The sequence below is a fragment of the Staurois parvus genome, unplaced genomic scaffold (genome assembly GCF_062004578.1).
Source record: "Staurois parvus isolate SC_StPar_1 unplaced genomic scaffold, SC_StPar_1.0 ptg000205l, whole genome shotgun sequence".
Classification (NCBI taxonomy): Eukaryota; Metazoa; Chordata; class Amphibia; order Anura; family Ranidae; genus Staurois; species Staurois parvus.
In genome coordinates, this window is record NW_028318001.1 from 9,232,345 (window position 1) to 9,258,427 (window position 26,083).

General features: G+C 41.0%; 1 protein-coding gene across 6 annotated transcripts in view; it reads left to right on the forward strand.

Moving 5' to 3' along the window:
• The window catches only part of CHCHD7 (coiled-coil-helix-coiled-coil-helix domain containing 7), a 31,875-nt gene extending 14,252 nt beyond the window's left edge, over positions 1–17,623 (forward strand). For all 6 annotated transcript variants that reach the window (XM_089678462.1, XM_089678463.1, XM_089678466.1 and 3 more), the window contains one exon: positions 17,428–17,623. In XM_089678462.1, coding sequence (XP_089534588.1) covers positions 17,428–17,532 — 105 coding nt within the window. In that variant the 3' untranslated portion in view covers positions 17,533–17,623. The remainder of the gene's footprint in view (positions 1–17,427) is intronic.
• The last annotated feature ends 8,460 nt before the right edge of the window (positions 17,624–26,083 follow it).

Genomic DNA, 26,083 nt, shown 5'->3' on the forward strand with positions numbered 1-26,083 from the left:
TAATTTTTATAACGAAGTGGGAAAGAGATATGGAGGTGGTATTAGATGAGGATCAACAGAAAAAGATATTTAGATTGACACACGAGAACGTTAGTATGAGAGAAGTGGAGGTTAATTATAAATGTTTGACACGATGGCACATTAAACCGAGTATTGAGCACAGGATGAGTGGGGAGAATTCAAAAATGTGTTGGAGAGGATGTGGAGAGATAGGCACGGTGTTTCACATGTGGTGGCAATGTCCGAAAATTCAGGCTTTTTGGAAAACAATAGTTAAATTGATAGAAATAATAACTGGAAATGACATAGGGTTAGACCCAACGATGTGTCTTCTACACAACGTTGAGATAACAGTAAATAAATATAAAGAATCAGGCATATGGTATTATTTAAATGCTGCAAAAGGGTTGGTACCCAAGTTCTGGCAGAAAACAGAGGTGCCGAAGGAGGAAGACTGGATCAACAGAGTAAATCAGATCAGTAGAATGGAAAAATCTTACTATATGCAGGAAGATAGGCTGGGAACATACTATTCGAGATGGGAAAAATCAGAAGTGAAAGAGAAATATAGAAAATCTTAAATTAGGAAGTTATTTAAAGTGATTGGGCCTCGTGAGACTGGAGAACTTGCAGAGGGGAGGGGGGAGGGGAATGGGGGGGGAGGGGAGGGAAAGAAAAGAGTTATTAGAAGGGGTAAAATAGAAATGTTAAGACTACTTAAATCTATTGTGTCTCTTTTTATGAATTTTTTTGTAATAATATGAAAAACCAATAAATATTTAAATTAAAAAAAAAAAATAAAAAAATAAAACAAAGTGATGGGAACTCCAAAAAAACTTAATCTTAATTGCACAGGACACAGGGCTTGTATTTATAGACCGTAGATTATATACAGCTACCTTCTGGCGACTGGTTAAAAAAAACTTGCTAGAGTCGTCCACAGAGCGTACCATATAACCTAGCCCTGTGACTTTTTAAATTCAACTTACTCATGATGTGGAACAATTGTGTCCTGCCCATGGGTCCTCATAGAGAGCATTCTGCTCCACCATTGCTAGGTGGATCCAGCAACTCCTTTCCAGAGCATATGCCCTAAGGAAGATTAGGAACTCTTTCCACCTGGGATGTTGGTGTCTCTTGAACTTTCCAGCATAAAATATTTTCTTCCCAATTTTTTTAAGGCAGCCTTCTGGTTCTGTGTTCACGCATTCTCCAAGTGAAAGTTCAGGCCTTGGCTGATGTGAGCTTTGGCTGCAAGGAGCCTGAAGCTGGTATCTGAGATTTTTTAATTTTTTTAGTTCTTTAACTTTTGTTTTCATGTGAGTCTATTGGCAGAACCTTGTATGTCTCTGGCACAGGAAGTGAAGTAAAATCTCCCAATGCGAGATAGACAGTAAAAATAAGCAGAGTTTTAACCCTTCTGTACTTAATCCAAAATTAAAATAAAAGCTTTGTCTACACATCCCTTTATTTACCTATAAAGTTACAAACCACTACTGTTTAAGACCCATTTTATGTTGGTGAAAAAGTGGCAGAATCAAGAAGCAGCTGCCCCTCTACCCAGTGGAAGTAGTCACTCTAGGCTCATACACACCGCCCATACACTAACCCCCTGGTCACATCAAACCCGAATTTGAAATTGTGCGACTTATAGTGAAGTCGCAGGATTTCAAAGTTGGCTGAGATGCCGATTTAAGGTGCGATCTGCAAGACATCTGACACAGATGTCTATGCAAATTGCACCAAAAGTAGTACATGTTCTACGTTAGAAATCGGTGCGGATCTGATCAAGTCAGAACCACACAGATTTGACTGCTCTAATTGCGGACAATAGGGTGCGACTTTGCATACGGTATGCAAATCGCATGTCAACTCCCACCCGATGTGACCGGGGTGTAACTGCTCTATCTTAGTTAGCAGGCTGTTAGTCGTGCCCTGCAGTGAGCGTCTGTAAGGGGGCAGTGCAATGCAGGTGTTTTTTTGTTTTTGTTTTTGTTTTGTTTTTGTAGACACTATAAAAGAAGAGGAGTGGAAAATTGTTGCAAGTTAAAGAATTGCTAGTGTGCCATGAGCAACTCCAAAGTTGCTAATTGTCCATCTTACTAAATCAAAAGGGTATTTCCCAGAAGTAAAAATGATAGTGTATCTGTACCCAGAAACAAAAATTCAATATATTGCAGTTTAGCAATCCTGGTGGCTGTTTTCTTTTTATATTTACCTTGTTATCCTGCAGATACCATACTTCCTGTCCTTTCATGGCTACACCTGTTTCTCTTCTCTATCTATGGAGCCAAAATTCACTATCACCCTAGGTTCACACCTGAGAGTTTTCTGCAGCGTTTTGCAGAAACGCAATACAGTCCATTTAATATGATTTCCTATGAGACAGGTTCACATCTCTGCGTTTTCAGCCAGTGCATTTTTTTTGGAGTCAGGGACTTTTTTTTTTAATACAAAACGTTGCGTTTTTGATCCTATAGACTTCAATGGGAATGCTGCAGAAAAGAATGTATTGCATTTTTGCTGTGTTTTTGATGCGATTTGTTTTTAAAATCTGCCTAGCAACAAGAAGAATATAAAAATGAAAAAAAATTTAAGTTTGACACACCATCCCCTATGTGATGATTTTTTTGGTGGCAGGTTCTCTTTAATGGGACATGCCAGGTCTCCTCTGGGCTTCACTCATTGTATTGCAATGCAGATCACATTGCAATACATCTCTCCCTGGGGAAAGTGATGGCAGTGACCCGTAAGTGATGTCATACACAGGCGTCCGCTCTCCTCTCTCCCCTTCACCCGCCATGGCACTCCCAGGGCCTGCAGAAGGGCAAGCAAAGTCCAGCGTCCATGTGGGGGGGGGGATCCTTTATCCAACTGACAAGCAGGAGTCTGCCTGTCAGTTTTATGCACAATCTTGGTGGCTGTAGCCACTGGATTGTGTATTAAACCACCTGCTGTTAGGTCCATATGATGTACTGGCCTGGCAGTGAAAGGGTTAATGGAGACCCACGTGCGCCCCCCCCTTCCTTCTAAGCTGCCAGACAGAACATCTTTCTACTGTGGTGTCTCCTCATCTCTCGTGTTAAGTACACACAGGGTCAGGAATAGCAGCCTATGATTCAGGGGAGCAGATAGTGGAAACTGTAAGCTTGTGAATGATTGCAGCTGGAGAAAACGGCTTTCAGTCTAAAAAACACAAGCTGGCAAGCCAAGCACTAGGCTATCTTGGACAAGTGTTCTAGCTGTTGTGTGCTAACACCCACATGTGATGCTGAGCTTCCCTGATGCATAAGACTGATGGGAAGGCCGTAGTTCATCTTTAGGCCAGGGAAGTCAAGCCCTTAATAACAAAGTAAATTCATACTCGCAGGTAAACTGAATGGAGGAATCTGTGGAACCAAAAAAAACTTAGTGTATGGCCAGCTTTTGAAAGTAAGTTAGAGGAAGCCTGTGCCAAGGGAAGCTTGGAAGGTTCCATTGCTAAGCTCTAGCATGACAGCCAGGCAACTAGCTTTTTCAGATAATCTAATTCTTCAGTTCTTTTAGTCCGACCTTGTATGTGGTATGCAAATCAAGAGTTCTGACTGCATGTGCTGCCTGCCTTTTCCACGTAAGTGGTTCAGAATGTTCTGAAGTCATCAGCAGGTTTAAAAAAAAAAAAAAAAAAAAAACAATTTCTCCTAACATTAAAGTCCATCTGCTCCTGTACTGCAAGAGTTAAATGCTTCTTTAGGGCTAGGGGATCAGGCACAACAAATGTACCTATCCTCTCCCCTACGCTCCAGCAGTGCACTGTCCCTTGGCGGTGTCCTCTCCAGTGCAGACCTACGGGCTGTAACTTCTGGATTGTAGGGGAGAAGAGGCAGCAGTGACAGTATTACAGCCTGGAGGTAGCCTACAGAACAGGAGTATATGGTAAGTAAAACTTTGTGTCAATCCCAGACCTAAATAGGCATTTACCTCTTGCACAGTGGGTGCAGCTCCCACTTTGAGGAGCATTTGCTTTCTTTCCCTAGAGTGCAGCTTTGTAGGTTTTTTTTTTTTGTTTGTTTTTGGTGTTTTTTTTTTTCTCCCTGCACTTTGTGAATTGAGACAAGTACAAACTATGGAAGGATGTGCTTTGTTAATGTTTCATGTCAAAGGTTTACAAGTGTTAGGGTAGGGTAATGGTTAAATGTTTCTAAAGGAAAAAGTTTTTTTCTTTTTGCCCTCCACATTTTCCCAAATGACCCTGCTTGTGCTTAAGCAACTATTGCTGCCACATGAGGCAGAAAGAGCCATCAGAAATGTTAGGACCTGAGCAGGGGCGGACTGACAACTCATGGGGCCCCCGGGCAATAGGGGATCATGGGGCCCCTGTGTCCTTGCCAAAACTCAAAAAGCCTATGAAAAAGGTATCAGGGGCATCTCATGGGGTCCCCTACTGACCTCGGACCCTCAGGCAGTGCCTGAGTTTTCAAATGGTCAGTCCACCCCTGGACCTGAGATTACTGAAGCCTAGATGCCCAGATCAATTTTAGCAGCCTCAGCATATATCTGCTTACTTGTAATAACCTACTAATTTGCCTACTAAAAAAAGTTCCCTTGTAAGTCTTTCATATGTTATGCTGATTTAATAACATCTTAAGATTATTATTATTTTATTTTTTTTTACCCCTTTTCGACAGTCGTTAACACTTATGCGGTGTCCAGGAAGTGGGATTTAATCCTGGGTACCATATGGCATATGAGTTCTTTTGTTTGCACTGGAAGCTTGCTCGTGTTCTTCTAGCACTAACAATGGGCTGTCGGTGACAGCCCCAAGTCTTTACAATTGGGAACCGCATCCCAATCACATGATCACTGTGATAGCCTCTGATTGGCAATCACAGTGATCATTCACTCTGTAGCCCTGTGTTTGAAGAGGAGACACTACTGACTCTCCCTCTAGGGAGGAGGTGAAGTAACAATGTATCTTTTCATCCTTGCTAGAGAACAGGTGTCTGTTGGGAAAAAAAAAAAGTCAAAGTAAAGGTTAACTAGTTCAGGGTTTGATCTAGTGTAGTGAGTGTCAGTGTTGATGTTGGTGCCGGTGTTAGTGTCAGTTTGGTGTCAGTGTATTTTAGGTAATAAAAAAGGGTTATAGATTTAGTGTCAGTTTGAGTTGTCAGTGTCAGTATGTTTTAGGTAGGAAAAACAAAACAAAAATAAAATGCTAAATATGTTTGCATTTTTTGTTCTTTGTAGGGCCAAGAAACCATAGTATGTATCACAGTGATCGTCAGTAGTAGGAGAATTTATTTTGTAGGTTTTTTTTTTTTTTTGGTGGTGGGTCATGATAATGACATAAAAACATACAAAGTTTAAAAAAATATATTTTTACTTATACATTACGATTTTGGGCCAGTTTTCTTTTAATCATAAAACAAAATCAGGAGCTGTCTACCAACTGAAAGCCCAGTCTGTCCTGAAAAAACAAGGTATAACTTACTTGGATACACAAAGAACTTGCGATATGTATAGTTATACTAACACATGCCAAAGCTGCAAAATTGGGTTTGGGTGTTAAAGCCAATTCACATATATGCAAATTAGATGCGGTTTGAACCGCATCCGATCCGCATGACATGTGAAATAACATTGCTTCCTATGGTCCCTGTTCCGCTTCTGAAACGCACATGTCATGCGTTTGTGAACACGATCCTGATGTAAAGCTGATCCTGATCTAAACTTGACCTGAACAGCTACTTTGTCAATTAGCTGTGAAAACAGCTTCAGCTCGCACTGCACATGTGTGAATCCACACTTAAGGTTTGTTTTGACCCTGGTCTTGAAGGGGTTAAACTGTCAAATAGATGAAGTTTTTTATTAATTATTTTTTTGGTGATCTACACGCGTTTTGTAATCAGTCCTCTTAAAACGTCACATTATGTACATTTATATGCTGCTTTGTCTCTTAAAAACAATTTAGGATGAACCCCGTGTTACATGGATAATGGAATACTGTACTGTATGTTGAAAGCAGCACAAGGCCTTTCTCTTGTTTTGCACCTAACCAAAGCTTGAATTCAAGGCGAACAGTTCTACGTAGTTAAATTTCATATATGGTGGCTGTTTTAACTACAGAAGGATTTGATTGTATTCAAGATCAAGACCCCCTGTCACAGCAGACCCAGGTGCCAGACGTCTTTAAAGCGGAGTTCCACCTGAAAAAAAAGTCAGCAGCTACAAAAACTGTAGCTGCTGACTTTTAAAATACAGCCACTCACCTGTCCCTCAGTCCAGCAGTGTCCTCACCACTGCTGGTTTCACTGACCGTCTTCTTTCCCTGGCGCTGGCACCTTCAGTTTGGGCACCCGGCTGTGACAGCTTGCGGCTTCACAGCCAGGTGCCGACTGTGCATGCGCGAGAAGCGCTGCGGTTTGTGAATGGCTCCGTAGTCTTCTGGGAGAGGGGGAGGACAACTTCTGCTTCCGATCGCTGTGTGAGTGGGTACCTGTCAAATTCGGGTAAGGGTAACCCCCGCTCCCCAAAGGTGCCAATCCTTAATGGGGAGCGGGGGACAAAGGCTTCCCCTTTTGAGTGGAGCGCCACTTTTAGTGATATGACTTTAAGTTAGCATGTGACTTCAAACTGCATCAACAGCACACTAATCGGTTCATCACTGAGCCCTGCCTCCTCTAATTAAAAGAGCCTTGATCAAGTGCAGCCCTCACTTAGTGCTGCTATACAGGGAATTACAGGAGGCTGGTATCAGATTTAGCTGTGTATCACAGCTGTATGTAAGGAAGTGTAGCCAAAGCTAATTTGGTTCATTCTGCACTCCTGTGACTTGTTTTCAGCCAAGAGTGGGCCAAAGCTGATGTCACTCAGGAAAGATCCCGATTTTACAGTCTGGCTCCAGAGTTGGTGCAACCATAAGGTCTTGAGACGCCAGCATGTGTCGGTCACCTACATAGGAAAATGACAATTGCCCTACAGATGTTATACATAACCGTGCACCTGAGTAGACAAAAATACTTGCATCGGCCCTATCTGGATCCACCCAGATGCCTGGACTGGCAGCTGACTCAGCATCAGAGCCTGAGCCAGATGCTCCCGTCCCCTGCACAGCCCAGCACTCCAGTGACTGGCAATCACTGGCTCTCTGCAGGCTGAATACCAGGAACTGATTTATTAATGGTGTTTGACTGTTCAGTTGTTGGTCTTAACAAAGGCTAGGGACAGCTGCAGCCGGGATCGGAGCTGCAGCCATCTACGTTAATATGATTGTTGTGGGGTTTTTTTTTAAAGCCATACTTCTTTTAATACAATGCATTATTTTTTCAATAAACAAATGCTTAATTTTTTCTTCATCTGCCTGTAGTTTAGCTTTAAACCTACTGTAAGTCAAAAGGGACAGTCCAAGTTGAGGACAGACATATCTACTTGTGTATGGTGAGATGAAATTGTCACCAGTGTTCACATTTAAAGTTTCACTAAACCCAAAAACTAAAATTCAATATATTGTACCTTACCATTCATTGGATGTGGTGGCTGCATTAGTTTTTCTCTTTTTTTAGGCTTGACTTTTTGACTTTGTGATTGACCAGTTCACTCCTCCACTTCTCCTCCAAAGATGCAATGTAGGCACCCTTGGAGAATTGTTAATCAGTGGAGATGGTGACATTGTATGGACTATTACACTTAGATGGACTTTAAAATAGTGACTCCACCTAACATATTTTAAGCAGTTACAGGAAATAGATTTTTTTTTTTTTGGGCAATGTAGGGACCTCTTGACAGTGTAAGATACTTTGTCTCTCAACCCTCTAACTGCCACCTTTGCTGGACAGTTTGGGTTGTCAAAGGAAGTTGAAAAACAGACTTACAAGCAGGATCATCCGGTAAAAATCTGTTACATGGGGTTACTCAGAAAAACAGACTGCTGTGTTAATGCCACTGACAGACTGTATCATGTGTGTGTTCTCTGTTGAAACTACTTTCTTCAAAATAAGGAGAAACGTCAGCTCAGGCATGCAGGTAATGAACTGTTTACTCACATTGCCTGTTTCATTCTAAAGTTCTGCAGCACATGCTTTATGGGGGAGGTATGGCATTTTCACTTCAAAGATAATCGGGGAACTTCAGCAGCCTGCCACTTCAAGTTGTATTACACAGTATGGTGATATCTGCACATATGATTCAAAATTTTTTCTGTAGCATAGTCAGGACCTTCATTGTTGTGACTACTTTCAATATGATTAACTCTGGATTGTTTTGACTAAGTATAGAATTTCAGTGTAGTCATTGCTGACCTTAAGTATCTCTCTCAAGCAATATAAAAAATCTTTAAATAGAAGAGGAGATCAGCTGGAAGCAATGTATCTCCTCAATTTGAATGTTATGACTGGTAGCATTAAAGTACATACTGCTCAATAAAATTTAAAGGAACACTCTGAAAACACATCACATCTCAATGGGGAAAAAATATGCCGAATATCTATACTGGTTTGAACTGGGTAATGTGTTAAGAACATAAAGATGCCCCATCGTTTTTATGGAAATTAAAATGATCAACCTACAGAGGACTGAATTCAAAGACACCCTGAAATTCAAAGTGAAAAAATGATGCAGCAGGCTAGACCATTTTGGTGAAATTTCATTGCAGCAACTCAGAATGGTACTCAGTAGTTTGTATGGCCCCCACGTGCTTGTATGCATGCTGACAACGTCTGGGCATGCTCCTAATGAGACGACGGATGGTGTCCTGGGGTATTTCCTACCCGATCTGGACCAGGACATCACTGAGCTCCTGGACAGTCTAAAGTGCAACCTGCCAGCGTCGGATGGACTGAAACATGATATCCCAGAGGTGTTCTGTTGGATTTAGGTCAGGCGAGCGTGGGGGACATTTAATGGTATCAATTCCCGCATCCTCCAGGATTTGCCTGCATACTCTTGCCACATAAGGCCGGGCTTTTTCGTGAACCAGGAGGAACACAGAACCCACTTCCCACCATAGGGTCTGACAATGGGTCCAAGGATTTCATCCAGATACCTAATGGCAGTCAGGGTGGCATTGGCTAGCCTGTATAGGTCTGTACGTCCCTTCATGGATATGTCTCCCCAGACCATCACGGACGCACCACCAAAACAGTCATGAACAATGTTACAGGCAGCATTCTCCAGACCTTTTCACGTCTGTCACATGTACTCAGGGTGAACCTGCTCTCATCTCTGGAAAGCACACGGCACTAGTGGCAGACCTGTTAATTCTGGTGTTCAATGGCAAATGCCCATCAAGCTCTATGGTGTCAGGAGTGTGCACAGGGTACACTAGACATCGGGGACTCAAGCCACCCTCATGAAGTCTATCTCTGATTGTTTGGTCAGAGACAATCACACCAGTGACCTGCTGGATGCCATTGTGCAGGGCTCTGGCAGTGCTCATCCTGTTCCTCCTTGCACAAAGAAGCAGATACCGGTCCTGCTGATAGGTTAAGGACCTTCTACAGCCCAGTCCAGCTCTCCTAGAGTAACTGCCTGTCTCCTGGAATCTCTTCCGTACTCTTGAGACTGTGCTGGGAGACACAGCAAATCCTTCTGGCAATGGCACGTATTGATGTGCCATCCTGGAGGAGATGGATTGCCTGTACAACCTGTGTGGGGGCCAGGTATTTGCTCATGCTACCAGTAGTGACACTGACCCTACAATCAGAAAAGATGAGTAGGGAAAACAATGTCAGTGGCCTGTAAATTCCTGTTTTGAGGGTCATTTTATTGTTGCCCATCTAGTGCATCTGTTGTTAATTTTATTAACACCGAAGCAGCTGAAACTGATTAACAACCCCTTTGCTACTTAACTGACCAGATCAATATCCCAGGAATTTCATTGACTTGATGCTATACTCCTGATTAAAAAGTGTCCCTTTAATTTTTTTTGAACAGTGTACAATGATCACATATTTGAGTCCTATTGCATTGCTCTGAAATTCCAGATTTATATATTGCAATTTGTATCATTACAAACATTTTACATTACAATATGTATAGACAGTGCTGCATAGCAGATTATTGTATTTAGTCCATCATTGCATTCTTAAGTCTAGTGTTTTTGTTTTTTTCCGTAAAAAAAACAAAACAAACTGACAGCTCAGGAGGAGCCGTCGTACTAACTATCCCATGTTAGTATAGCAATCTCCTCTGCTGTGCTATTGTGTGCTGACAGGGAGACTGCCCCCTAGACAGAACACTCCGGTCAGTGCTCTCACTGCCAGACTCACAGGAGCTGATCAGCAGACCAGTCAACAGAAGCTGAACCGATACCGCCTGACATTCGGCCCGCTTGTAGACTTAAGGAAGAACGAGCTTCTATTGCCAGGAAATCTAAATGCATTCCTTGTCTAAAGGTAATTATATAGCAGCAACAACTTGCAGACTGTACATTTACATCAGTTCCTGCCATCAAGGAGCTTACAATCTAATGTCCTGTCTTAACATAAAGTAGGGAAAATAATTATTTGATCCCCTGCAGATTTTTTAAGTTTGCCCACTTACATAGAAATGAAGGGTCTATAATTTTTATCATAGATGTATTTTAAATGATAGAGACAGAATATCATCAACAAAAAGTCCAGAAAAAAACACAATACAAATCTTATAAATTGAGTTGCAGTTCAGTGAGTATAATAAGTATTTGATCCCCTACCAACCAATAATAATTTTGGCACCCATAGACTGGCTATATGCTCATGTGGTACACAGTTTAGCCTTGTCAATTTTAGAAGGTGTTCCTAACAACAACTTGTTATGTGTATAAAAGACACCTGTCCACAGAATCTTTCTTCCATTCAAACCTCACTACCATGAGCAAATGACCTTAGAGCTGTGAAAAGACATCAGGGACAAGATTGTAGACCTGCACAAGGCTGGAATGGGCTACAAGCCTGGTGAGAAGGAGACAACTGTTTGGAGCGATTTTTCACAAATGGAAGAAATACAAAATAACCATCAATCGCCCTTGAGCTCCATGCAGGATTTTGCCTCATGGGGTAAGGATGACCATGAGAAAGTGAGGGATCAGCCCAGAACTACATGGGAAGAGCTTCTGAATGATCTCAAGGTAATTGGGACCATAGTCGCCAAACAAACCATTGGTAACACAATTGCGCTGCCAAGGATTGAAATCCTGCATCCCCTCAAGGTCCCCGTCCTCAAGAAAGAAAATGTACAGGCCCATCTGAAGTTTGCCAATGAACAGCTAAATGATTCAGAGAAGGATTGGGAAAAAGTGCTGTGGTCAGATGAGACCAAAATTGAGATCTTTGGCATTAACTTGACTCACAATTTTTGGAGGAAGAAAAATGCTGACCATGACCAGAAGAATGGCCAAACAAGAGGTGGAAACATTATGCTTTGGGGCTTTCTCTGCTAAAGGTAGAGGCTGACTTTGCTGCATTGAGTGGCCAATGGACGGGGTCATGTATTGTAAAATGTTTGAGAACCTTCTTCCCTCAGCCAGAACACTGAAGATGGGTCTTCCAGCATGACAATGACCCAAAATATACTGCCAAGGAAACAAAAGGAGTGGCTCAAGAAGAAGCACATTAAGGTCATGGAATGGACTAACCAGTCTCTAGACCTTAGTCCTATAGAAAATTTATGAAGGGAGCTGAAACTTTGAGTTGCCAAGCAGCCGCCAAGAAACCTTAAGGATTTACAGAAGATCTGTAGAAGAGTAGACCAAAATCCCTCCTGAGATGTGTGCAAACCTGGTAACCAACTACTAGAAACCTCTTTCCTCTGTTATTGCCAATAAGGGTTTCACCAACAATTATTAAATCATATTTTGCTTGGGGATCAAATACTTATTTTACTCCTTGAACTGAAACTCCATTTATAGCATTTGTATAATGTGTTTTGGATTTTTGGTTGATTTTATGTCTCTATCATTTTAAAATACACCTATGATAAAAATTATAGACCCTTCATTTCTTTGTAAGTGGGCACACATACAAAATCTGCAGGAGATCAAAAAATTATTTTCCCCAATATAGGTGTCCATTTATGAAAGAGAAATGCTGAGATACTGATGGTCACAGCTGATCTCTCAGGTGTGCCAGTTTATGAAGCTGAGGTGAGTGTGTTAAGATAAATTTAGATAAGTTAGTTAAGATTTGGTTTCACTGTTCAAACTCGGGTGATCTGTAATCACACAATTATCTCAGATCACATGCAGCTCCTACCCCTTCGACACAGATCTTAGCTGTTCTCAGATGAAAAACTTCTCTCTCCTCCTGAGAACAAATGTTCTCTGCTTCATAAACGGGGACAGAGGAGATCTTTCCCTGAGAACTGAAATGAGATAAATTATATCTGCTTAATAAACCTACACCATACATGGGCAAATATTAGTGTAAGTTTAGGCAGGAGACCATTAACTTATCAGCATTTGGATTTTGGAAACAGGTCGATGAAAGCACATGTAAACTCCATGCAGATAGTATCCTGGCTGGGATTCAGTCCTACCTTACCTGCACATACTAGAACCAGTATAAACAAAGGCTAATTAAGCTACCAGCATGTCTTTGAAATGTCAGAGGAAACCCATGCAAGCACAAGGAGAACATGCAAAGTTCATCCCTATAGTGACTTGGCTTGTGAACTGACGACCCCAGTGCTACAAGGCAGAAGTGCTAACCACTAAGCCACTGTTAACTTTAAAAAAGAAAAAAAAATTAAAGCAACACTTCTTAATCAGAGTATAGCATCAAGTCAATTAAGCTCCTGGGATATTGATCTGGTCAGTTAAGTAGCAGAGGGGATTGTTAATCAGTTTCAGCTGCTTTGGTGTTAATGAAATTAACAGGTGCACTAGATGGGCAATAATGAGACGACCCTCAAAAACAGGAATGGTTTTACAGGTGGAGGCCACTGGCTTTTTTTTTTTTCCCCTACTCATCATCTTTTCTGACTCTTTTTCACTAGTTTTACATTTGGCTAGGTTCAGTGTCACTACTAGTAGCATGAGGCAATACCTGGACCCTACAGAGGTTGCAGAGGCAGTCCACCTCCAGGATGGCACATCAAGATGTGCCATTGCCAGAAGGTTTGCTGTGTCTCCCAGCACAGTCTCAAGGGCATGGAGGAGATTCCAGGAGACAGGCAGTCACTCTAGGAGAGCTGGACAGGGCTGTAGAAGGTCCTTAACCCATCAGCAGGACCGGTATCTGCTCCTTTTTGCAAGGAGGAACAGGATGAGCACTGCCAGAGCCCTACAAAATGACCTCCAGAAGGCCACTGGTGTGAATGTCTCTGACCAAATAATCAGGGATGGACTTCATGAGGGTGGCCTGAGTCCCCGATGTCCTCTAGTGTGCCCTGTGCTCACTGTCCGGCACCATAGAGCTCAATTGGCGTTTGCCATTGAACACCAGAATTGGCAAGTCTGCCACTGGAGCCCTGTGCTTTTCACAGATGAGATCAGATTCACCCTGAGCACATGTGACAGACGTGAAAGGGTCCGGGGAAGCCGTGGAGAACATTATGCTGCCTGTAACATCATTCAGCATGACTGTTTTGGTGGTGGGTCAGTGATGGCTGGGGAGGCATATCCATGGAAGGACGCATAGACCTCTACAGGCTAGACAATGGCACCCTGACTGCCATTAGGTATCGGGATGAAATCTTTGGACCCATTGTCAGACCCTACGGTGGGGCAGTGGGTCCTGGGTTCCTCCTGATGCACAAAAAAGCCCGGCCTCAAGAGTATGCAGGTAGTTCCTGGAGGATGAAGGAATTGATACCATTGAATGTCCCCCCACGCTCTCCTGACCTAAATCCAATAGAACACCTTTTGGGATATCATGTTTTGGTCCATCTGATGCCACCAGGTTGCACCTCAGACTATCCAGGAGCTCAATGATACCCTGGTCCAGATCTGGGAGGAAATACCCCAGGACACCATCCGTCGTCTCATTAGGAGCATGCTCTGACATTGTCAGGCATGCATACAAGCACATGGGGGTCATACAAACTACTGAGTACAGTTTTGAGTTTCTGCAATGAAATTTCAGCAAAATGACTAGCCTGCTGCATCATTTTTTCACTTTGATTTTCGGGGTGTCTTTGAATTCAGTCCTCCTGTAGGTTGATGATTTTCATTTCCATCAAACTATGGTGCATCCTTACAATCCTAACACATTACCCAGTCCATATCAGTATAGATATCCTGCATGATATTTTTCCCCATTGAGATCTGATGTGTTTTCAAAGTGTTCCTTTAATTTTTTTTTGAGCAGTTTACTACAATGCTGAGTTTTTGGGGTGTTTTTGCTGTGTTTTATCCATGAAAGTGATTTTTTCCTCTTGTTTTCTGTCCCAACAGCCATATAGCACATGAGGAGAAATCCTCTTTAATAGGGACTCTGATGACAAAACCTTACAGTAGCGCTGACCCATATATCCAAAACAAACTTTATCCACTTTAATCTTGCCTATTTTTGAGCCATGTATATAGATGTACATTTTTTTTCACCATTACCCATCAGGATTCAGCAAGTGCTCCTTGATGCTTGGGACAGGAGATACAGTATGTTCTACTTTGAATGCATTCCAATCAAATGCCCTATAGTCAGAGAACAAAGTTTACAGTCAATACTACTAACAGTTTTAAACCTTTTTGTTCTATAAAATGGCTTAACCAAGAAGACTCGACCACCTCAGCATTATAGTAGAAACTGACAAGACACTCCAGACAAAAGATGAAAATTTCTGGAAATTTTGAAGCCATGGGAAAAAACTTTTTTTTTTTTTTCCCCAGAGAATAGGAAATTTGTGGAAAAATTTTAAAACATTCAGTATGGAGTACTTTTACAAATTCAGTCATTTTTTGCACTGGGAATGTGAAATGCAGTGTATAAAAAAGTATTCTTGTGCTTTAAATAAAATTGCAGTTTATTCAGTAAATAAACTAAACTTGCTTTTTAAAATTTGTGATCCAGAGGCAGTAGAAATGGTTTCTGGAATGAGAACTCTGGAAGGAAAATGTACCTGTATTTTCATTATGGCCTCATCATTTAATTCCATAAAGTATTTTTTAATGTCTTTTCTTTTCACAATATTTGCAAATTGTAGCTTTGTTCTCAGTAGAAATTGCGCTGTGGAAATGTTTCCAAGCTTTAGATGTTGGTCTCACTGATGAAAAGAAATACAATTTACTGACCAGACTATAGGTAAACATTATTCTGTGATTGTGTTGAACATTCATAGGAATCATTCAAAGATTATAAAGATAAACTAATTGTGCTCCTTGTTTTTTGGTTGTCCAAGGCGCGCTCCCAGCTCAGTGAAGGCCCTGGGTCCTGGTCTAACAATCAGGACCCGGAACTCCCGATAAGTCACTGTGAAACCCGCCTCTGTGTTTTCTCTCTCTGAATGGAGGAGAGAGATGCATTGTATCTCTCACTGGTCTTTCAGAGAAAAAAAAAGCAAGTGTGTGTGTAAAAATAAACTAAATAAAATGTATGCAATGTTGCGCACCCCCCCCCCCAAAGGTGTGTTTTTATTTTCATATTTCCCAAGATTGCTTTCTTATTACTGATCTACTGCACCAATATTCAGCTGGGATGCAAAATTTCAGCTATTAGTTTGATACCTCTGTGTTTTTGTGCCTTTTCAAAATATTTTTATATATATTTTTTACTTGTTATGTAAAAGCTAAATCATAATAATCAAATATTACCTCTGTGGAATATCTGTAAGTACCAATCATGGGAAAGCACGTGTCTCATTCTTTTTCCTCCCCTATTCTGTGCTTGATGATTGACCACTGAGGCATACTGTCACAGGAAAAAAGTCCACAGGTTCACTTAAATTGTATCTAAAGCAAAAAACCTATCTTTTTTTTCCCATTTTAAATAGGGTTGGGAGGTTTTGTTGTTGTGTGTGTGTATGTGTGTTTTATTTCATTTTTTTTTTGTGGCTTATGTTCCCTTGGCTACAATTCCCTTAACATCTTTGCTTCCTATGCTAGAAACCGAAACAAAAGTAAGTTAGAGGAAATCTGTCCAAAGGGAATGGAAATCCTTATGTGTATAATTGTCACTTGAACAGGTGTTGGAAGATTTCTCCATTATTCGTGTTCCATTGACAAGTCAGTGGGACAGAGTGTGTGAGTCTCCCTAGAAGGGTCACAAACACTAAATGAAATCTGACAGCTGTTTGACCATTCCCCAGTCTATACAAGACTTAAAAGAGAAGTATGGACTTTGTATAAAAAAAAAACAAAAAAAGGAACAAAATGTATACTTGCCTATATGGATGCAGCATTGATCTGATGCTGCATCTGTCCTAGATGAATGCAGCATTGATCTGATGCTGCATCTGTCCTAGGTGGATGCAGCATTGATTTGATTCTGCATCTGTACCCTTCCGTCTCTAGTGAGAACTGAGCGATCCAACACCGCAATCGTCCGGTTCTCCCCCTCTGCTCTGAGCAGAGAGACGGGACTGTCAGTCTCTAGCTCTGTGCTCTGCCCCTCCAGTGCTCACTAGAGCACTAGCCTGTGGGAGGAGCTGGCTCAGACTCTTGGTGGATCATTGAGAGGCTGAGTCAGGTGCCAATCTAGGCTGCTGGTGGATCTTTTCAGAGCCTGGACTGGCTGAGTGATGTCAGCTGACAGTGGACTTTAGCCCGCTATCGGCAGAAAACTGGCCATGGAAGTGCAGAGCTTTGGCTATACTTCTCCTTTAAAAAAGTTATCCTTAAAACTAAGGGATATGCCCTCTGAGTAATGGATTCTATATCCGTAATGTGCAACCATTTTGAGGCCTTAACTGTGGCTTTAATTCTGGTTATCAAAGCAAAATGAAAGTTGTATGCATTTTAACCAATGCAGTGGAAAATTTCCTTTATGTAATTATGACAATAAGGTTAATGTTGCTAAATGAAAGCACTTCCCTCTGTCTGTACATTCTACAAACCTATTACAGACAGTCTCCGAGTTGCAAACAACTGACTTGCATACGCCTCATACTTAAAAAAACAGAAGCAGCGTGACATCAGGCTGGTCCTGGAAACCGCCGGACGGCCATCTTGCTGCTCACTGCATGCTGCCACTTACTGTGCAGTGGACCTGTCAGCAATCCCACATCCCTGCATGGCCAGTTAGCCCTTCCCTATGCTATCCAAAACTAAATCTCTTTTTTGTCTGGAGTTGCACTAAAAAATTTACCTGTTTCAACTTGCACACACTTTCAACTTAAGAACATACCTACAGAATTCTCTTGTTCGTAACCATGGACTGCCTGTATAGATATTTTATTTCTTTCCACGATTATGAAGATTGGTGATTTAAGGAAATGTATTTTTTTATGCCATAGTTTTGTGTTGGGCATATAATGGCAAACACCAGTGCATAGTTTCTATTTTACTCTATAAAAAGTTAAAATTCATATTTATTTCAGCACAAAGTCCTGATGAATAGAAGAAGAGATGGTGTAAAGCCTGCTATGCCAAAAGCCGAAGAAAGAAAGCGGATATTGGAATCGCTTGGCTCTGTGCCATATTGAGCAAGAAGAATACTTGTGCTCATTAATTCTGCAGTTTCGCTTGTATTCATCAGCAGATTGTAAATGTTATATTAAATGTGCATAAAGTTTGCTTGGTTTATCAATTTATTTAATTTGCTTGCATTTACAGAGACTAGCTATATTGTTCACCTTGCAGTGCAATGTAGACTGCGATGGTCAAAATCCATGATGGCTCACTCCCGCAGATTTGTAAGATCTGTGAAAGATTTATTATTGAAGATGAGACAGATGTTCACAGGTGCATAATTAAGTTGTCGGAGTCAGGTCTCATTATACAATAAAATTGAGTCATGCCACTATTGCTGTCACTATCTCTACAATCAGAATAAGCCTTCTTTTCATTAAAAAATACAAAGCTTCCTGCGCATGGCTGAGCAGTTGTGTTTGCGGAACAGGACCAACTGTTTTTGTACCACTGCCGGAACACAGCACTGATCTTACATACAGTTTATATACAGCCCCGACAGTAGGTGCATGTACTGTATTAGTAATAAAAATAGTTTGTTTGGGCTTGCTTGGCACAAACAAATTATTTGAAGTGAAGTGAAATCTAGAGTTATAGTAGGCTCTAACCTATTACAGAAAATATGGGTAAAGATTGCAGCATGCATGAATGCTTGTGATGTTTGTCTTTGTATGAATGTCTTCATAAATAGTCTCCTTGGTGTCATCAGTGTTGGTCTCATATAAATCTGATTTCAGTAAATGCCTATTTGATTGGTTGCTATGGTGTATTGCACTTTGCACATAATCACATCTTTCTGTTGTTTTATTTAGCAACTAGATTTTATGATGATGATGCAGCAGACTTCCAGTTCCCATTAGCTAACTATACACATCTCTGTAGTGTAAGTACCTATAAAACAAATAGATGCAATTGTATCCAGTCAGGCAGGTCCTTGCTTTATTAGTAATTATTTACTAATCATGCATATTGGCTTCAAATAAATCTTACACTGCTGTTATGATGTAAAAACTTGAGTTTGCGTTTTGGCAAGAGCCAAAAATACATAGTTTGACATTATAGCAACCAGTAACTCTTTATCAAAACACACCTACTATTAAAGGACAGTCGTTTTTTTTTAAATTAAAATATATTACATAGTTAGTCCAGCTGAAAAAAGACAAAAGCCCATCCAGTTCAACCATAGGGAAAAAATAAGTTATAATCCTATACCCACAGTTGATCAAGAGGAAGGCAAAAAAAAACCCCAGCAAAGCATGATCCAATTTGCACCTGCTGGGAAATAAAATTCCTTCCTGATTCCCCGAGAGGCAATCGGATATTCCCTGGTTCAATGTCACCTATAAATGTTAGTATCCAGTTATATTCTGTGTATTGTACTTACACATGTACAGGTGAAGTTCCCATAAACAATCATAGTCTGCACTGCATACGAATGTCTGTGCACTTGAAGAAGTCATGCAATCTATGATGCGGAGCCAGGTGAAGTCATTTCAGGTACAGGGATGAAACCAGAAGTGTGGGAAAGCACGGAGGTTTGCAGCAGTGCAACTATAATGATTGTAAATGCTGACATTTGTACATATGTGAGTGCAATATATTTTAATAAAACATTGTCTTGTAACAGTTGCACTATTGCCGATTCTTCTTTTGAGCCTCACTCCCAATCTGCAATAATATGTATCTGAGCCCTTAAAGAGACCTACACACTGTCTCCAACAATTTGAACTCTGTGCAAGAGACACCAGATCCACTGGTTAGCCTCAGTAGAAGAAATGGCATATGTGACATATATACAGTACTGTGCAAAAGTTTTTGGCAGGTGTGAAGAAATGCTGTAAGAATGCTTTCAAATATATGTTGGAATTGATTGTTGTTATCGATTTACAAAATGCACAGTGAGCAAAAAGAAAAATTAAATCAAATAAATATTTGGTGTGAGTATCCTTGTATATCATTCTTACACTTGTACAAAGTCTGGGATTTAGTAGAAGCTCAAAGCAATGTTGAGAACTGTAGATGTAGTGGTCAGCCAAGGAAACAATGCAGCAGATGAAAGACACATCATGCTTACTTCCCTTTTACAACGGAAGATGTCCAGCAGTGCCATCAGCACAGAACTAGTGGAAACCAGTGGGACCCAGGTACACCCATCCACTGTCCGGAGAAGTCTGGCCAGAAGTGGTTTTGTTGGAAGATTTCTTACAATATATAGACTTTAATTGATGGTTATCTGTGAAATAAGTTTGAAAAATTGCTTTTTTTGCATGGGGATTGTACTATCACCTGTTTTAGAGCATTTTTACACTTATTTTATACCAAGTGTAAAACTTGTAGTTTTTATGTTTCTTTAACCATTAGCTGCCCGGCCTATAGCCGTTTGGCGGCATCAAAAACGCTTTAGCTTTCCGGGTGCACGCCATTTGGCGTGCTCCCGCACATGCGCAGTTCATGCGGTTGCAGAGCCGCGCAGCGGCGCGATCTGTCACCGGCCGTGTACCTCGGACACGGCCGATGACAGATCCGAGTACCGGCCCCCGTTGCCAGTACCATGTGACCTGCTGTGACCAATCACAGCAGGTCACATGACAGTTGTATACAATGGATGGCTTCATTCATGCCATCCATTGTAAACTAGTGCGTAGCTGTGAATGGTCACAGCAGGTCACATGCACATGTCGTGATTAGCTGTGGCCAAATCACAGCTAAGCACAAAAAAAAAAAAAAAAACTGAATCGATTTCATTCAGGTAAATGCTTGCTTATAGCAAAGTAATTCTTTGCTATTAGCAAATTGTGTAAAAAAAAAATACTGATCACTTCCCCAAAGTAGTACAATGTTACTATGGTAACATTGTACTACTTTGGTCATAGTAAAATATGAAAAAAAAATCTTAAAAAAAATTAATTTAAAATTAATAAAAAAATAAAAAAAATATATATATATTTTTTTTCATACTGTCACCCGTCAGTGTCCCTGTTCACCGCCATGCCAGTTATATGATGACGCTGTACTGCACTGGTGACAGTATGTAAAAAAAAAATTGTGAAAATAATTTTTTTCATTTTCCGAAAAATTATGACAAAAAAATTACAACTTCAAAAAACTCGCCATGCCTCTTATGAAGTACGTCGGACTGTCTACTTTACAAAAAGGGGTCATTTGGGGGATATCTGTACTGTTCTGACATTCTTGGACCTCAAGAAATTAGATTGGCCGTCAGTACTTCAGGATTGATCAATTTTCAGATCTATACCATAGATTGTGAACTCTATAACTTTCCTACAAACTAAATAATACATCCTAATTTGGGTTATTTTCATCAAAGACATGTAGCAGAATACATCTCGGCATAAATTTATGAAGAACAATTATTTATTTGTAAACTTTTATAACAAACAAAGAAAAACGTGTTTTTTTTTTCAAAATTGTTGGTCTTTTTTTGTTAATTTAGCAAAAAATAAAAACCCCAGCGGTGATTAAATACCACCAAAAGAAAGCTCTAGTTGTGTGAAGAAAATGATAAAATTCTAGTTTGGGTACAATGTTGTATGACCACGCAATTGTCATTCAAAGTGTGAGAGCGCTGAAACGTGAAAAATGGCCTGGGCAGGAAGGTGTAAAATTGCACGGTATTGAAATGGTTAAGCCACGTTTTCATTGTTTTGCTTTATTTTTTCTATTTTAACATAATTGCGTTTGCAGTATTGGATTTGTTTGTGGTCACATTGGAGTGATGTGAGAGTTATTTTGGGTAAAATTGGTCTTCACAGTAGTATTGGGTATTGCATTAGAATACTGTGGAACTTTTATATGAAGGGAGTTATAAATGATTTGTGATTTAGAACTAGGAACAGTGCAACACTCATTTGTTAATTAATAACTTGATTGTGTCATCTTTCAGCTGGCATATCAGTCCAGAAAATTGATGCTGGCCCGGAATGATGCCTGAACAAAAATGATTCCATTCTAGAGAGAAAAGCAGATGATGGCATTGTCAGGCAGACTTTTGAGACCTTGGTGATAGATAATAAATACTGGCAATTGCTACAAAGTACTTAACATACATGCACTTAACATGAAAAAATATATCAAATGCAGGGTCTGTTTCAAATATATGTAATTCCATCACATACAGTATCAAATGTACTGAAGGGCACAGAAATCACACATACATTTTTACCATCTTACAAGTGTGCACATACCTTGTCATAGGTCTGTTTTAAACGGATGCAGTGCTACATTTGAACAGTAGAGGGCAAATGCTTCCTAAAGAAGGTGATAGCTAACAGTAACGTTTCATGCCCTGCAGAGACAATATGCACACATTTCTTGCGGGTGTGTGGTGTGGTTTATCTCCTTTTGCCATTCATAGAAAAACTACCCTCCAAATGGTACAGCAAAAATGCAGATCAAAACGCTGAAGCTGAAGACTGTTTGCACTAAATTTAATATATTTAATTTAGGTTTCCTAACATTTAAGCTCCCAGAACATGCTGTAACCATGTGGTAATGCATGATACATGCACTGGTACACTGCAGTGCCATTAACTGTGAAGGCCGCTGTAACTCACCAGCAAAATGCAAAGGCAGTGCTCTGCAAAAGTGCAAACCGCACCTATATTTAGTATGTTGAGGTGCATTGCAGCACTTTTGAATGGGCTGTCTAATGCAGCAAAGTAAGAAAATACATTGCATTGTTATGTGAATAGGCCCCTAGGCTACTGCTACATGGATGGCAATATCTTTCTAGATGCAAATGTTCCTTGACACGTTCTTTATTAGCATCCCACTGATTTGTGTGCAGCAAATGAGATGACTGCCAACAAGTGGATGAAGTGGCAGTTTCAGTGCAGGTAAAGTTTCCAGCATTATACTCACCTGTCCCTGATCTGATAAGCTTGCTTAGTGCACAGCACAGCATCTTCTCCATCATGTAATGTACAGTAATCTCAATGAAATTGTACAGATGGCTTTTCTCCAATAGAGTATGCAGTACAAATGCTTCATAGGACTAACAGAAGGTTGCTGAGAGCATTCACAGGCACGCGAGAAAAAACTCATTGACAGAAAGCCATGTGGCACTGAAGAAGTCAACCAATGGAAAGGTCTCTGCAGACCGGGAACTTGTGAGTTAAAATAAGATTGCACTAAAACTGCAGTTATACTTTAAAGAGATTTATTCATCTGTGCAGCCTAAGCCTTAGGAGAATTATGAGGGTTACATACATACTTACCACTATGCCATAGCATCTGTGTGATATTGCATCTCTCCCATGCTGGCTATAAAGATGGCCTTACACTAAAAGAATTTTGTTAGAAAATTTTTAGTTTAAAACTTTGTGCCATTTTCTAAACGTTAGTGGGGTCAAATTGACATTCATTTTTGACCACACTGATGAGAAAATTTGAAGGAGCAGGATGGAAATTGTTTCCCGAACAATTTCTAATAGTGAACATGGTTTTGTTAGGGAAAGTCCATTCACTTAGGAAGCAAATGCTAAAAGCAAACTTTGAAGTACGTTTGAATGACATTCATCAAGTCACTGAATGTACTGATGAGAATTTTTACACAAATGTTTGTATGGAAATCTGCTAATGTACGGCCAGACTAAGACTAAGAGCTGACAGATCCCATGACCTCTGATCAGTCCACTCTCAATCTGCATATAGCGAACAGTATAACAGTGACTCTCAGTTACTGCACCCTGTTTTGCTCCACTAGCGCTCAGAAGAAGGCAGATATGGCTTTTGCCATGTCCTGAATGACAGATGGGATTCTTCCCAAATGTGACGTGGCTCTGCCCTGTCAGTTGATAGTTGGTGCAATAGCCAATTATAAGCTGGTTCCAGATCACAGGAGTAAACTGCTAAATAGCCAAAAAATATTTGAGAAGGGGGAAACACAACATACATGTCAATCAGATCTTCAGTCATGGATTGGCTTTAGCAGAAAACTCCTCATTACTGACGCATTTTGCCTTCTGACCATGCCCTGCTGACGCATTTTACTCTGATAGGGCTTAAAGTGGTTCCAAAGGCTCCAGGTTTTTTACCTTCATGCATCAGGAGAGGGAGGGAGCAAGGCATGTGTGAATGGACACACCGAGCCGTTGCTCAGTAATGTGAATGCTTGGGTGCCTCCATAGCAAGCTGCTTGCTGTGGGGGCACCTGACAGGAGAGAGGGGTCAGGAGCGCCGTCAGGGGACCCGAAAAGAGGAGGATTGTGGCTGCTCTGCAAAACCACTGCACAGAGCAGGTAAGTATGACAAGTTTGTTATTTAAAAAAATAAATAGTATCACTTTAAAGGATAGGTTCTCCTGTGGGAGCATGTTGCATGTTCCACCCATGTATAGGGTGGAACATGTAACGTGGCTGGAGGATCCCATGATCCCCCCTTCCTGTGACAGCAGGTCAGGGATCTTCTCCCCATACCTGCTGTCACTATTTGAAAAGAGCGGGCTCTGCCCACATGGCCACCTGATTCATTCACAGAGTTCTGTGAATGAATTACAAGTACTGACATCCTTTGTGGCTGTTGGCTTGTAATTCTAAATGAACTACCAGGGTGTTTGTGCGCACTCTAGGTAGTTCATTGATTCTACCTGTGATTATGTAACTGCCTGTCCAAAAGAAGTACGAGCAGACAGCTTAGACTGACAGTTTGCAGGGCACCCTGCTTTGCATCTATGATCTGTTGATTGCAGGTGCAATGCTTTCCAGGCTCCTAAGGGAAAAAAAAAAAAAAGTAAATGCACATTTTTTTTTTACCTGTAAAAGGTAAACTTATCCTTTTAATCTTGTATGATTAAAGGATAAGTTCACCTTTCAGCAAAAAATAATGGCTGATGCCATGCAGGTCTCCTGCAGACCTGTCACTGTATTGGCAAGCCAATACTTTTTGATAGGAAAACTCCATGAAGTACCACAGCACCATGGGGTAGTTTATTGAGAACTACAAGCCAACAGCTGCAAAAGCTGCTGGGGCTTGTAGTTTTCTCATTCACAGAACACTGACTGAGTGACACGATCGAGCATGTGGAGCCCCGCACGGCCATGTTTTCTTTAAAATTGTGACAGCTAGCGGGAGGAGAAGATCCCTCGCTAGGTATCACATTGGGGGATCGGGGAGTGTGGGGGCTGGTCCATTCGCAACATGTTACACCCTGTATATGAGTGTAACATGGAACATGTTATGAAAGGGGAACTTATCCTTTAAGCCCTATCGGGGTGAACTATGTCAGAGTGGGAGGAGTTCTGAGCTTAAACCAATCCTTGACTGAAAGACCTCATTGACACTATCGTGTGCGGCCCCCGTTGATGATTCAGAGAGTATAGCCTAGTACAGGGGTTAAAATTTAGAGTCCAGACCTACTAGCCAGTCACAAAACTTACTCGCCACCAGTTGCCCCACCCAACCTTGCCCAGGTCACAAAAAAAAAAAAAAGGTTTGACCATACTACTCTTTTAAACAGCCCTGCAAGTGCCCATAAGTCAGGAAACATGGCCTGCTATGTATGAAACCGTATGACAGTGAACATGAAATAATGCTTGTACAAGTGTAAAGGGATCATTATGGCACAGGCTGCCCATAGGATATTTCTAGATAGGTACAGCAGTACTTTTCAGGCTGTCTGTGACTCTCAGGTTGATTTTAAATGAGAACGAAAAGAAAACAAAGCTAATTAAGTGGTCGTTGCCTTCAGCGAAAGGTAGCTGTAGTTGAAGTCTCAGCTTTTCTTGGAAAGCGTTCCTCTGCTTCCCTGCTGGTCAGTGATGACTCCCATAATATTAGTACTAAATTCACAGTGCTACTTGTGTATTGCATAGTGCTCATGGCAATGCCTACACATAGGTGTGAATGGCCCAAGATATAGGATAGAAATGTCACCGGCACACATGCCTGATGCCTAAGGACCCCTGCGAGACTCCGAAACTTTGCCTTGCTGTAACTATGTAAACCTTCATTAAAGCCTTTTTGGACCCAAACTGGAGATCCTTTGTGTGCCGGTGTCATTTCTCTCTGTTGACTCTAGCCGACGGTTGCTGCAGCACCCATCTATGCATACAGCCATCTTTAGCAGGAATGTGTGCATTGGGATTAAGCATCTTCTTTTTGGCCCAAGATATAGTCTCCCTTTCAAATTAGGTTGCAGCACTTACAGGACATGTAAACTAGCCTCAATGAATGGAAATTCTACTTGAAATGCATTTGCATGCATGAATAAAGACATATGCTTATTCACACTTGTCCGTTTTCATGCAACAAAATGTATGCATTTTACTGTGAAATTACATTTCAAGCAGAAATCTCATTCATTCCCATTCATAGTGGCTGGTTCACATTTATGCAATGCAGTTTTATGTGTTATGGAAAGGATAGCAATAAGGGTCTATTCTCACCTACTTATCAAACACGCTGCAACAAATACAGAACCGTGTAAATCAAGCTTTGCAGCCCATTTACACTAATACGTTATAGTATTTGCACCTTACTGTGTGGTGCTGCACCTCCAACACGCTAGTAGCTGGACACAGTGTGCCACAAGGCACATGCCAAGGG